This window comes from Epinephelus moara, chromosome 14 (assembly GCF_006386435.1).
Source record: "Epinephelus moara isolate mb chromosome 14, YSFRI_EMoa_1.0, whole genome shotgun sequence".
Taxonomy (NCBI): domain Eukaryota; kingdom Metazoa; phylum Chordata; class Actinopteri; order Perciformes; family Serranidae; genus Epinephelus; species Epinephelus moara.
In genome coordinates, this window is record NC_065519.1 from 41448240 (window position 1) to 41458640 (window position 10401).

The 10401-nt window shown below is 41.6% G+C and overlaps 1 protein-coding gene across 1 annotated transcript in view; it reads left to right on the plus strand.

Annotated features, from left to right (window-relative positions):
* The window catches only part of enpep (glutamyl aminopeptidase), a 32742-nt gene that overhangs the window by 3588 nt on the left and 18753 nt on the right, over positions 1 to 10401 (plus strand). The window contains exons 2-4 of the mRNA XM_050061773.1: positions 6510 to 6651; positions 9153 to 9287; positions 9377 to 9497. Of these exons, the coding sequence (XP_049917730.1) occupies positions 6510 to 6651; positions 9153 to 9287; positions 9377 to 9497 (398 nt within the window). The remainder of the gene's footprint in view (positions 1 to 6509; positions 6652 to 9152; positions 9288 to 9376; positions 9498 to 10401) is intronic.

A 10401-nucleotide genomic window follows, 5' to 3' on the forward strand; every position in this document is an offset into this window, starting at 1 on the left:
CACTGGCTGGTTGTTTTCATTGTATTGCACTTAAATAGGTCAATAATATGCTCATCAGTGAATACGAGTGTTAGTGAATCAAATTGTTCGCCACTTCGCTCCTCCGCGAGTTTTGAGTGAGTTACCATATATTTCCAAATAGTCGCCCGGTGGCAAATAGCCGCAGGGCACCTAATAGCCGCAGGGCACCTAATAGCCGCCGGGAGTTTGACCCCATATTGCATATTAAACGCCCGTCCGATTAAACGCCCGGGCTATTATTTCCTCATCCACTGCCTCATGGCTGTCCCTCCTTGAGGGACTGTTTGCGCTTTTACGCACGGGTCGGTGATGAAGTGGTGCACATGACTCATACTACGGATGGACGGACAGACAGCCACGTATCTAAAACAGGTAATACATCTGGCTACATCTTTCCCACATCAAATATCCGTGATCACCTACACCCGCGTGCGTAAAAGCGCACACAATTCCGTGTCCTCTCACCGCGGATGCTGTGATTTGATGGCCCGGTACTCACTGTAACCCACTCTTATAAGACCCAATAATAATAATAATAATAATAATAATAATAATAATAAGTTAGTGTGGACCTATATGCCATGCCTTTTAATGAAATTACCAGAAGAGTTCGCTGAAAAACAGGTAATGTCAGCCTGAATTACTCGCGTGCGTCCCTGGTGAAAATCGCTGACATGCATGGGGAATACAGCTTCTACAGGCTCGCCGTAGCTTAATGTCAGGACTCAGGGACCAGAATTCAGGATGGCGGACCGTCGGGATGGCGATATTTAGGTGTGGCGGCCTGTAACTGTTGGTTAAATGGCCCGTTCGGTTGGTATTCAGATAACTGGGGCTTTACTGGTATAATGCAATAGCACNATGAATGTGAGAAACAGCTTCATGTCCTTTGAAACAGTTTTCAATAGCATAGTATGTACTTCTGACAGGTCAAAGACCAAAGTGAAGTTTTATATAAGTTCATAAGTTGTCATATTGCCATACCTTAGCTTTTGCTGAAACAACGCCCCTGTATGTGCCCCTACTGCATAGACAGACAGATAAATAATAAATAATAATAATAATAATAATAAAAGGGACGCTGCTGTGCCTCGTGCGTAAATGCGCACAGCATCTCTCTTTATGGGGAAACGCGCTTATTGTTTCTGCTGCGGGGTGGGGGGTGAGGTGCTCGCTGCAGGTATTTAATAACCTCAGGCAGATATCTCTTAACGTTACAGTCTTTTGTATTTTTTGTTATGATCCTTCCACTGTAGCTCTGCAGGGAATCACTGTACAGGGGAATAAAAATTGGGAAGCAGTAACTTCATTGATTATTTAAATCTCCAGATACGCCAAGTATATGCGCATTTAGGCACGAGGCACAGCAACGTTACTTCATTGATTATCTATCTATTTTTTTAGATTCAGTTTTATTTATATAGCACCAAATCACAACAAAAGTCATCTCAGGGCACTATCAGTTACTCGCTGTGTGTTACCTTTAATCTACTCTGAGAGGAAAACAGTTTTTCTCATGTCTCAACAACAAAGAATCCAAAAGAATTAGTTAAATGGATATAAGCACAGCGAGTAGTGCACCTGTACAAGTGTACAAGTCAATATTAAAAATTATAATGTATATTCCTTTCACAGCTGAATTTGGGGTTTTGATCAGGCATGGGCTCAAAACTGCTGCCAAGGGTCAGGCTTGGTCAGAAACTGTGCAGGGTCATGTTGGGACAGGCCTGATTTTTTGGGCCCAGTCAGAGCTCGTTTTAGTAAAAATGTATGGGATTGTGTTTCCTGAACATGCGACTGAATAAATTAGATTTGGATTATACTGCACGAGTTGTGTAAGAGTTTGTAAACTTATGTTTTGATATATAGCTTTGCTGTTGTTAAATGTGGTCAGTGTTTACTTCAACTCATCAAGAATTTTTCTGTTTTTGGATTCTTTGTTTGCTGTGGAGGCATGCAGGAAAAACAACATTTTCTTTACAACTGTAACGCAACATGGAGCTGAGTAACTGAGATACAAATGATCATTTTTCCTTTAATGAAATGTACTTTTACAGATAATCGAACAGGTTTTGATCTGAGTAGTAGCAGGGGAATTCCAAATTCAAATTTACCTGAAAATTCCACATATTAGAATATATATGAGATTCATAACCTTCACCTGACAGTGATAATAACTGGTAGGGTCCATGAACAACCTGCACAGCAAAACACCCGCGCTCATTCTAAAGTCGTCATATACCGGTGCTTTGTCAGTGATTTTGATGTTACACCCCTGACACCAAAAGCCACTGTCTGTGGCAGTGTAATACGCCGCTGGGTGGCATCAGTTTGTAACGTGGCCAGTTGGCTGGATGGAACCTGTTGTGGCAGTATGATACGCTGCTGGACAGCATAATGTTGAAACACTGCAGGTAACAATGTAAAATGTAGAGCTGGAAAGTCCCTGGTGGGCGGGGTTGGTGGTGGATGGGTCCAACAAATCCTGGTCTTTGACACGGGAGCCTGGTGTTCGCTCCCCGTGTGATTATAGAGCCAAGCCATGATGTTTTCTTCTAAACCTAACCACGTGCTTTTGTTGACATCCCTGCATTGATTGCAGCATCCTGAAATGTCAACAGCAAACACAGGGGATACCTAGAGGGTAAGAAAAGACATGGAAGGCCACTGACAAAGCGGCAATATGTGATGACTTGGGCAGAGAACATGTTGCAAGACCAGTGGTGACTTGTTGTATGATCTGAAGAGACCAGGCATGTTGGGGATCGACTACTCAGAGGAGTAAGCAGGCTACACAAAGCTTTATAAAACAGGATTCACACTCTAAAACTCATAAGCAACCAGTGATGGGTGTAACAATTGCTGTATAATTTTGTCTCTTTCCGTATGCGTCTGGCAGCAGCATAGTACAGTAGCCGCAGACAATAGAATAAATGAAAGTGCACTAATAAATCCTGCGGGCAGAAATCAAAGCATGACCTGTACAAGTAATCCAACAGCATTGTGTCAGATGCTCCATGGAACATGCTGTTATAATTATGGGTTAGGATCTCAGATTTCAGTTAATGATGATGTCTGCTGTTGTGCATCAAATTGATGTAGACATCAGCAGAGTTTCTGTGACTGTGTTTACTGCAGTGTTTTCAGTATCCAAGGGTCAAATCCCACTCTTTCCAAATCCTCCCTCTCGTTCTTTGTCTTTCTCCAGTTTTGTAAGTTGAAGTTAGGACAAGAGAAAACCTCAGCAAAGTTCAGATATGCTTTTATCAAAAGCCAAAGTCAGGCTAAAGTTGCACTGATCAGAGGAATCTCTGAAAGCCAGTTAATAATCCTGGCAGGGTGTTTAATGCAGACAAGGATTCTCAGTCATCTGTGATGTAACAGCCATGGTTATTAGTGCATGTAAAGACTGCAGAGTCACTGTCGAGTTGGAAATGACAGCACAACATTTTTTTTCTAGCAAATATAAAACACTTATTGCCATGTAAGGTTTTTGTGTGTGAAAGTGATCATTTACTCCCAGTCAGCATATTAATAAATTATTCTAATGAAAATTTAAATTGGTTGGTTTATCCCACAACACTCCGAAAGGTTCCATCTGGCTGCATTAGAAAGTGATGCCACCTGGTAGAGTATCATACCACCCTGAAAGCTGGCTTTTGGTATCAGTGCTTAAAGGGATAGTGCACCCAAAAATGAAAATTCAGCCATTATCTACTCACCCATATGCTACTCACCCATATGCCAATGGAGGCTCAGGTGAAGTTTTAGAGTCCTCACATCCCTTGCGGAGATCGGCGGGGAGAGCTGCCAGCACACCTAATGGTAGACGGCGCCCCAGACTAACGTCCAAGAACACAAAATTGAATCCACAAAGTATCTCCATACTGCTCATCCGTAGTGNTTCAGCCATTATCTACTCACCCATATGCCGATGGAGGCTTAGGTGAAGTTTTAGAGTCCTCACATCCCTTGCGGAGATCAGTGGGGGGAGTGGCCAGCACACCTAATGGTAGACGGCGCCCCAGACTAACGTCCAAAAACACAAAATTGAATCCACAAAATATCTCCATACTGCTCGTCCATAGTGATCCAAGTGTCCTGAAGCCGCGACATAAAAAGTTGTTTCGAAAAACGTCATATGACTCTGTTTTTAGCCTCATTGTAGCCTGTAGCTCTGACTGCTTCTCTGTGCTCCGCGCTCATGTGTGCGCGCTCAGGGTGATCGATGATGCACGGTCCCTTTAATCCCTTTAATCTATCCCTTTAATGCTGAAATCACTGACAAAGTGATGGGTTTTGGCGACTTCAGAGAGGATCAGGCTGGTGATAGATAAAATCATAAAAAGAAGAAAGAGAAAAATTAAAAAAGAGGGAAGCCACTGTGAAGTGAAGAACACATCCTTTAATGGCTCACATCTGCAGCAAACAGCGTTAGGCAGGCCAAAAAACACATACAGGCTTAAACATGGCTCAGGCCACTCTGCCACTCTGCGACGCTTTTCGAGTCAAACTCTTCTTCAGGCAGCAATGGTAAGCGTGTGCAGTCCTGTCAAGAAGCACTGAAAATCTAGAGACTAATCTAGGCCCTGTGGAGAAACTGTATTTAAGTAGTGTATCCACTGTGCTTCTGCTTGTAAGAGTTTGCGTTCAAAGTCTCCACCACGAGAAGAGGGTTCAATTTTTTCAATAACCCAAAACCCAAAAGATAGATAAAATCTTAACAGCTGTAGAGCTTATAGATGATCCATCTCCATGAGCAAACTCAATCTACTGATGGAGACTGTGCACAATGCTGGAATGCACCAGAGGAAACATCTTGAATTTGATTCTAGAGTTACCAACATATATTTTATTGAAGTGATACTCAATAATTTATCTTTTGAGAAACAAACACTCTTGAACTCTAAGTGGCTGTAGAAACTCATGGAGAGCAGCTGGGCTCAGCTTGGATTCATATCACTTACAATGGATTCCAATGGTGACACATGTTTACACTGCAGGGGAAAAAAATGATCCGTGCATAGAAACATTTTAAACCAGAGACATAATACACTTGAGTCCTGTATGCTCAGTATGTTCCAAACAGTCATCGTTTCATTGGCTGAATCCAGTATCTCATACATTGTGAGCATGGAGATGGACAGCAGAGATATGGATTATGCTGTAGAATAGGGTTGAAAATATTTTATAGTCCTTTTAACTTAACAGACATAAATTCAAGCCATGTCTTCAAGGGTTAAGTGTTAAAATTACTCAAAATAAAGATGAGTCCACAGTGTTTAGGGCCTCATGTCAAAAGACTTTTTTTTCAGAGGTAGATAAGATGTTCGTCAGGGATAAGGCTTGATCAAGTAACTGAGTTTTTAGCACGAGCTGAATTATCTGCAGAGGTCTCTTCCTCTCCAAAACAAATGGACTAGGTAATTAAAATGTGTAAAAACACTGAAGAAGGCAGTTTCACAATATCAATCAGCATCCCTCAAGCACTGTTCAGCTGGAGGATTTTACCATCAGCTGAATTATCCACAGAGGTATCTACCACTCCGTGGGTAAAAATACAGAATAAAGGAGTTTCACGTAATAAAATCTGTGTTTTTCTGATACTGCTCGTCATGGAGGGGCTGCTATCCATGGTGGCCAATGTGAAGATGTTAAAACGTGAATGGCCCTATCTGGAGACAGCGTCTGGTTTGTCCATTCTGAGCTACTGTAGAAACATGGTGCTGCAACCAACTCACTTTGAAGATGTCAAAAAACGCTGCTTGGTCAGTGACGTCCAGCATCAGACACTGACAATAAAAGCCGTCCTTTCACGTTGGCATGATGCGCAGCCAGTCACTGCTATCATTCAACAGCGCCTGGCAGCATCATGGGGAAACGTCAGTGGACAACGATGAAAGTTAAGGCAGCGGAAGTCCAAGTGGGGCAGGTGGTAGTGGTGGTGGATGGGCCCAACAACCACCGGCTTTTTTTTAGATGACACTCACCCAGGAGGCTGGTGCTTTACCTGCACCCAACCACGTGCTTATGTTGCCTAAACCCAACCACGTGATGGGTAAATTGCCCTCATATAATCTCCTGATGCAGACCTATAAGAGGTCTTCAGGTTCATTCCACCAGGTGGCTTTCTTACCAGTTTCACAAGGGTTTGCACTGAGCTGGGGAAAGCAGCCCTCTCCTACTTTTCTCCCTCGACTTGGAGTAATCAGCAGAGCCTAATACAGTTTAAAAATGTAGTCCCTAAAAAATTTAAATCCCTGTTAAAAGTCCATGTAACTGAGAAATAAAACTAGTTTTAGTCTCTTCCTTGAGTGTTTGATGATTGTATTTCCTGCCTGTTGTTTTGTATTTCTCTTTAAACTGTAATTGGTATGCTGTCTGGCCAGGTCTTCCATCTCAGAGGACTTCCTGGTTAAATTGAGGTTAAATTAAAGAAAGTAAAAAATAAACTAATGTTAATAACATGTCCTTCATTTAATCACCAGAAAGATTGCTGCGACTGATCATGAGCCAACAGACGCTCGCAAGTCATTTCCCTGCTTTGATGAACCTAACAAGAAGGCCACCTACAAAATTTCCATCACTCATGATGATACCTATGGAGCTCTGTCCAACATGCCACCTGAGGTAGGACTCAAGTCAGCATTATCATTTTAAACCCAGATGATGTTCACTTTCAAAATGCTACATATCCAAAAGCATCATAGAGAGCCCTAAATGTATTGGAATAAGATTAAAGGTTAGACATTTTGGGCATGCTCACAACAAAAGTGGAAGCAGGAGCGAGTTGTTAGCTGTACTCAGTTGAAAGTTAAAAAATACTTAGAAGGAATAAAAACACTTCAACAGCTCCAAAGCTGACAACTGGTGTAGCTGGCAACTTATCTTCCACTGCACCCAGCTGGTGCTAAGGTACAGGCTTATCCCTTATGCTTACTTATCATAGCAGGAGAAGCTCAGATGTACAATAATGGATATAATGCATAATGGCTCTGTTCCATTTAAATGACCCAGTTTGTAAAGTCAGTCAGCCAGTGTGCTTAAAACCAGTGCCCTGAAACTAGAGAAGTGCATTTTGACTGAACACAAAGACAGTTTTTCTTTGCCATGCTTGCACAAATGTGTTGTTCATTTGGCCTACACAGCCAGTGTTCACACTATACAAACTCTAGCTGTGGCTAGCTAGCAATGCACACACTGCATTATGTGTTTGTATGAGAGCAGTCTCTGACTGATCTTAGAACCCATTAGGAAGTCAATTTTCACCTTAAAGTGAATATTTCACTCTAGTTTTGCTTCTTTTACTTCATGTTGTGTCATATAACAAACATTTTTTCACTAAAATAACATTGCAACGTTTTCAACTTGTATGGATGGGTCTTTGACTTCAATGTTGCCCAGGGCAACATGACCTCTCACTAACCCCCTTCCTTGAACAGTGATTGCCCAATTGGTGCTTTGCAATCGTAAGTAGGCCTGGCACATCTGTCAGGCTTTGGAATTCTCTACATTAATAGATTGTGTAAGGAGAGTTACCCAAGGTAGTGTTTGCGAAACATATCAGTTATTCCTCATCCCAAATTCCTTTCAAAATACAATCAATAAGGCATCAGTCTAACCTCTGTGGTGCAAAGTATTTCTAGCTTTTCCATAGTGAGCATGCAAACAGTGCTTTGATGACAACACAGCATTTTTATTGCTCTTAATCAACCTGTATATGTATTACTGTTATAACACTGTGCTACAATAGGTAACAGCTCTACCCTGCAATTACTCAGGCTCTTTGATGTCTTCTTCGTGGACCATAAACTGTTGAGGTTGCTGAACTGTAGTTTTAGCCTCAGAATTTAACGATGTACCATAATTGCCACAAGAAATGTTAGCATTGTACATTTCTGCAAACTACGGATACATTACATTTGTACGTTATTAGGTAGCGGATATGCTGAAACTTGAAGTTTCAAAAACACTGAATGCTGATTAGGTTTAGGGACAAAAAACGTGGTTATGATTAGAAAAAGATTGTGTTTTGGCTTAAAATTCCAGGTTTTAGTGGCACAACAGCGATGTCTTAATGAAAAAACTCTGCTTTTCATGGCACTATTCAAAGGGGTTACACAGTGATGTACAAAACAATCACTTTTTGTGCCACTATCCCAGCAGGAAACACAGCGATATCCCGATAAAAAAAACAACTGCTTTTTATGGCACTGTCCCCAGTGGAAACACAGTGATGTCTCCCTAAAAATCGATCACCTTTCTTGGCACTATTTGTGATTTGTGATGTCTCCACAAAGACGACCGCTTTTTGTAGCACTACCTAAGCAAGAAATGCAGTGATCTTTTGATAAAATACAGCCTCTTTTCATGGCACTATCCCAGGTGGAAACACTCACGGGTTGCTACAAAGCACCTATGATTGGTGGCTAAAAAGCTGCTGGAAACACTGCGATGTCTTGCTAAAACATGTCTGGTTTTGTCATTTATTGGTTTCGAACAGTGGTCTGTGGATTGACAGGCATCTTGCCTAAGTGTCACACCATCCTCCGTCCACTCCACCTCCACATGACAAAGTCAACTCATGTACTACATCACTTTACAAATGTCGATATGATACGTATGAAGCCTATAAATGTACTGTATCCATGGTTCGCAGAGATGCACAGTGCCAACATTTCCACTCCCTCCTTTTTTATTGAGTAAATTTAACTGACTTCTTCAGCAAAGGGTTTGTCCATGTTTTTTATTCTAAAGGAAACATGTGGTTCATCAACTGAACTCAACATAAATCCCACACTTGTACAGCTCTACTTCTAACTACTTATAATTATGGCTGTGAATGTTTTGTATGTACAGATTTACTTTGCCAATAAAACTGCTTACATTCCTGTTGGTGCAGAGAATGGTTGCTTTAGGTAGAAGGAGCATAGTTACTCAAACTTTCCCATGGTCCAGGGGAAAAAACAAAGAAAGAGGAAGCCAGGCTCGATGGAAACGCTTTGAATACTAAAAGCAGAGGAATCAATCTTGTTTTGGGGCCTCTGTTTTGGGGCCAGGGGATCCACCCAGCTCTACAGTCTGAGTGACATCCACATTAGCCCATTAGCCTTTTTTCTCTGTCTCTCCAGGGCACCCCTCAACCACTGCCTGGCAATAAAGTGAAGACCACCTTCCAGAAGTCCATTCCAATGAGTACCTATTTGGTATGTTTTGCTGTGCACCAGTTCGGTCATGTGGAAAGAACTTCTGCCCGAGGAATTCCTGTGAGTTTCCCATTCCCGTCACTGTCAGTGCTATCAGTTGAAAAGATATCGAATTAACTTGCGTGATTTGTTCTCCTCTGCCTTTACAGTTGAGAATCTACGCCCAGCCAAGTCAGATAGCAACTGCAGAGTATGCAGCCAACACAACCAAGGTCATCTTTGACTACTTTGAAGACTATTTCAACATGACATACTCCATCTCAAAACTGGGTATGTTTAGCCTATAGTCTGTGTTATGTGTGCCAGATTTGCAGCACTTAGCAGCCCATAATGCATTTATTTTTACTGTTTTCCACCCTACAATGAGACACATACTTTGTTTTTAAGGTCACATTGTTTTTATGATAAGAGTAATAAACCTAAAAGTCGCTGATTGAATCCTCAGTGGCTGAAGTTTTATTCTGCTGGCAGCATGTTCTCAAATACACTTTTTTTGTGATTCTATTATTTGATTAGATGTCCCAGGAAAACTATCCCCACCCTCCCTTATACTGTGTTTCCTCTAGCTGCTAAAATTAACACAGTCAGAACACCACCCCAGAACAGGAATGACTGTTATCCCTTAGCACAATGGATTAATAGTATTAACAGATGACCCTTAATACATGCAATGGAATCAACTTCAGCGGTAACATTAGCATATTTTACCCTGACACTCTATAGAATCAACAGCTGAATAAAATCATCGTCAAGGCAGACAACATGGAGCTGTCTGAGCAATATAAACTGCACACTGGCTGCAGAGACTGAAAAGTTTTTATACATTATGAAGCATGCGCACATGCAACGTGGCAACGCAGTGATTAGTGACTTTATCATCAGAGTGACTTAAAACCTCTTGTACTCCACCCCCATTTTGCAGCAAAAATGCCTAAAATGACATTCCCAAATTAAAATGACTGTAGCTTCTGAACCGCTCTGACTACATGCATGCATGTAGTCAGAAAACTCTCTGAAGTTTCTTGTGAAAGTGTCAGAAACACTCTAGGTGATACAGAGACAGAGTAATGGGCCTCTGAAGTCAGTAAAAAATTGAAGATTTTCAGGATGAATAACTGTCTGTGGCTTCGTCTGAGCAGGTAAATGACACTGTGGGGCTGTAGGCACACTATCA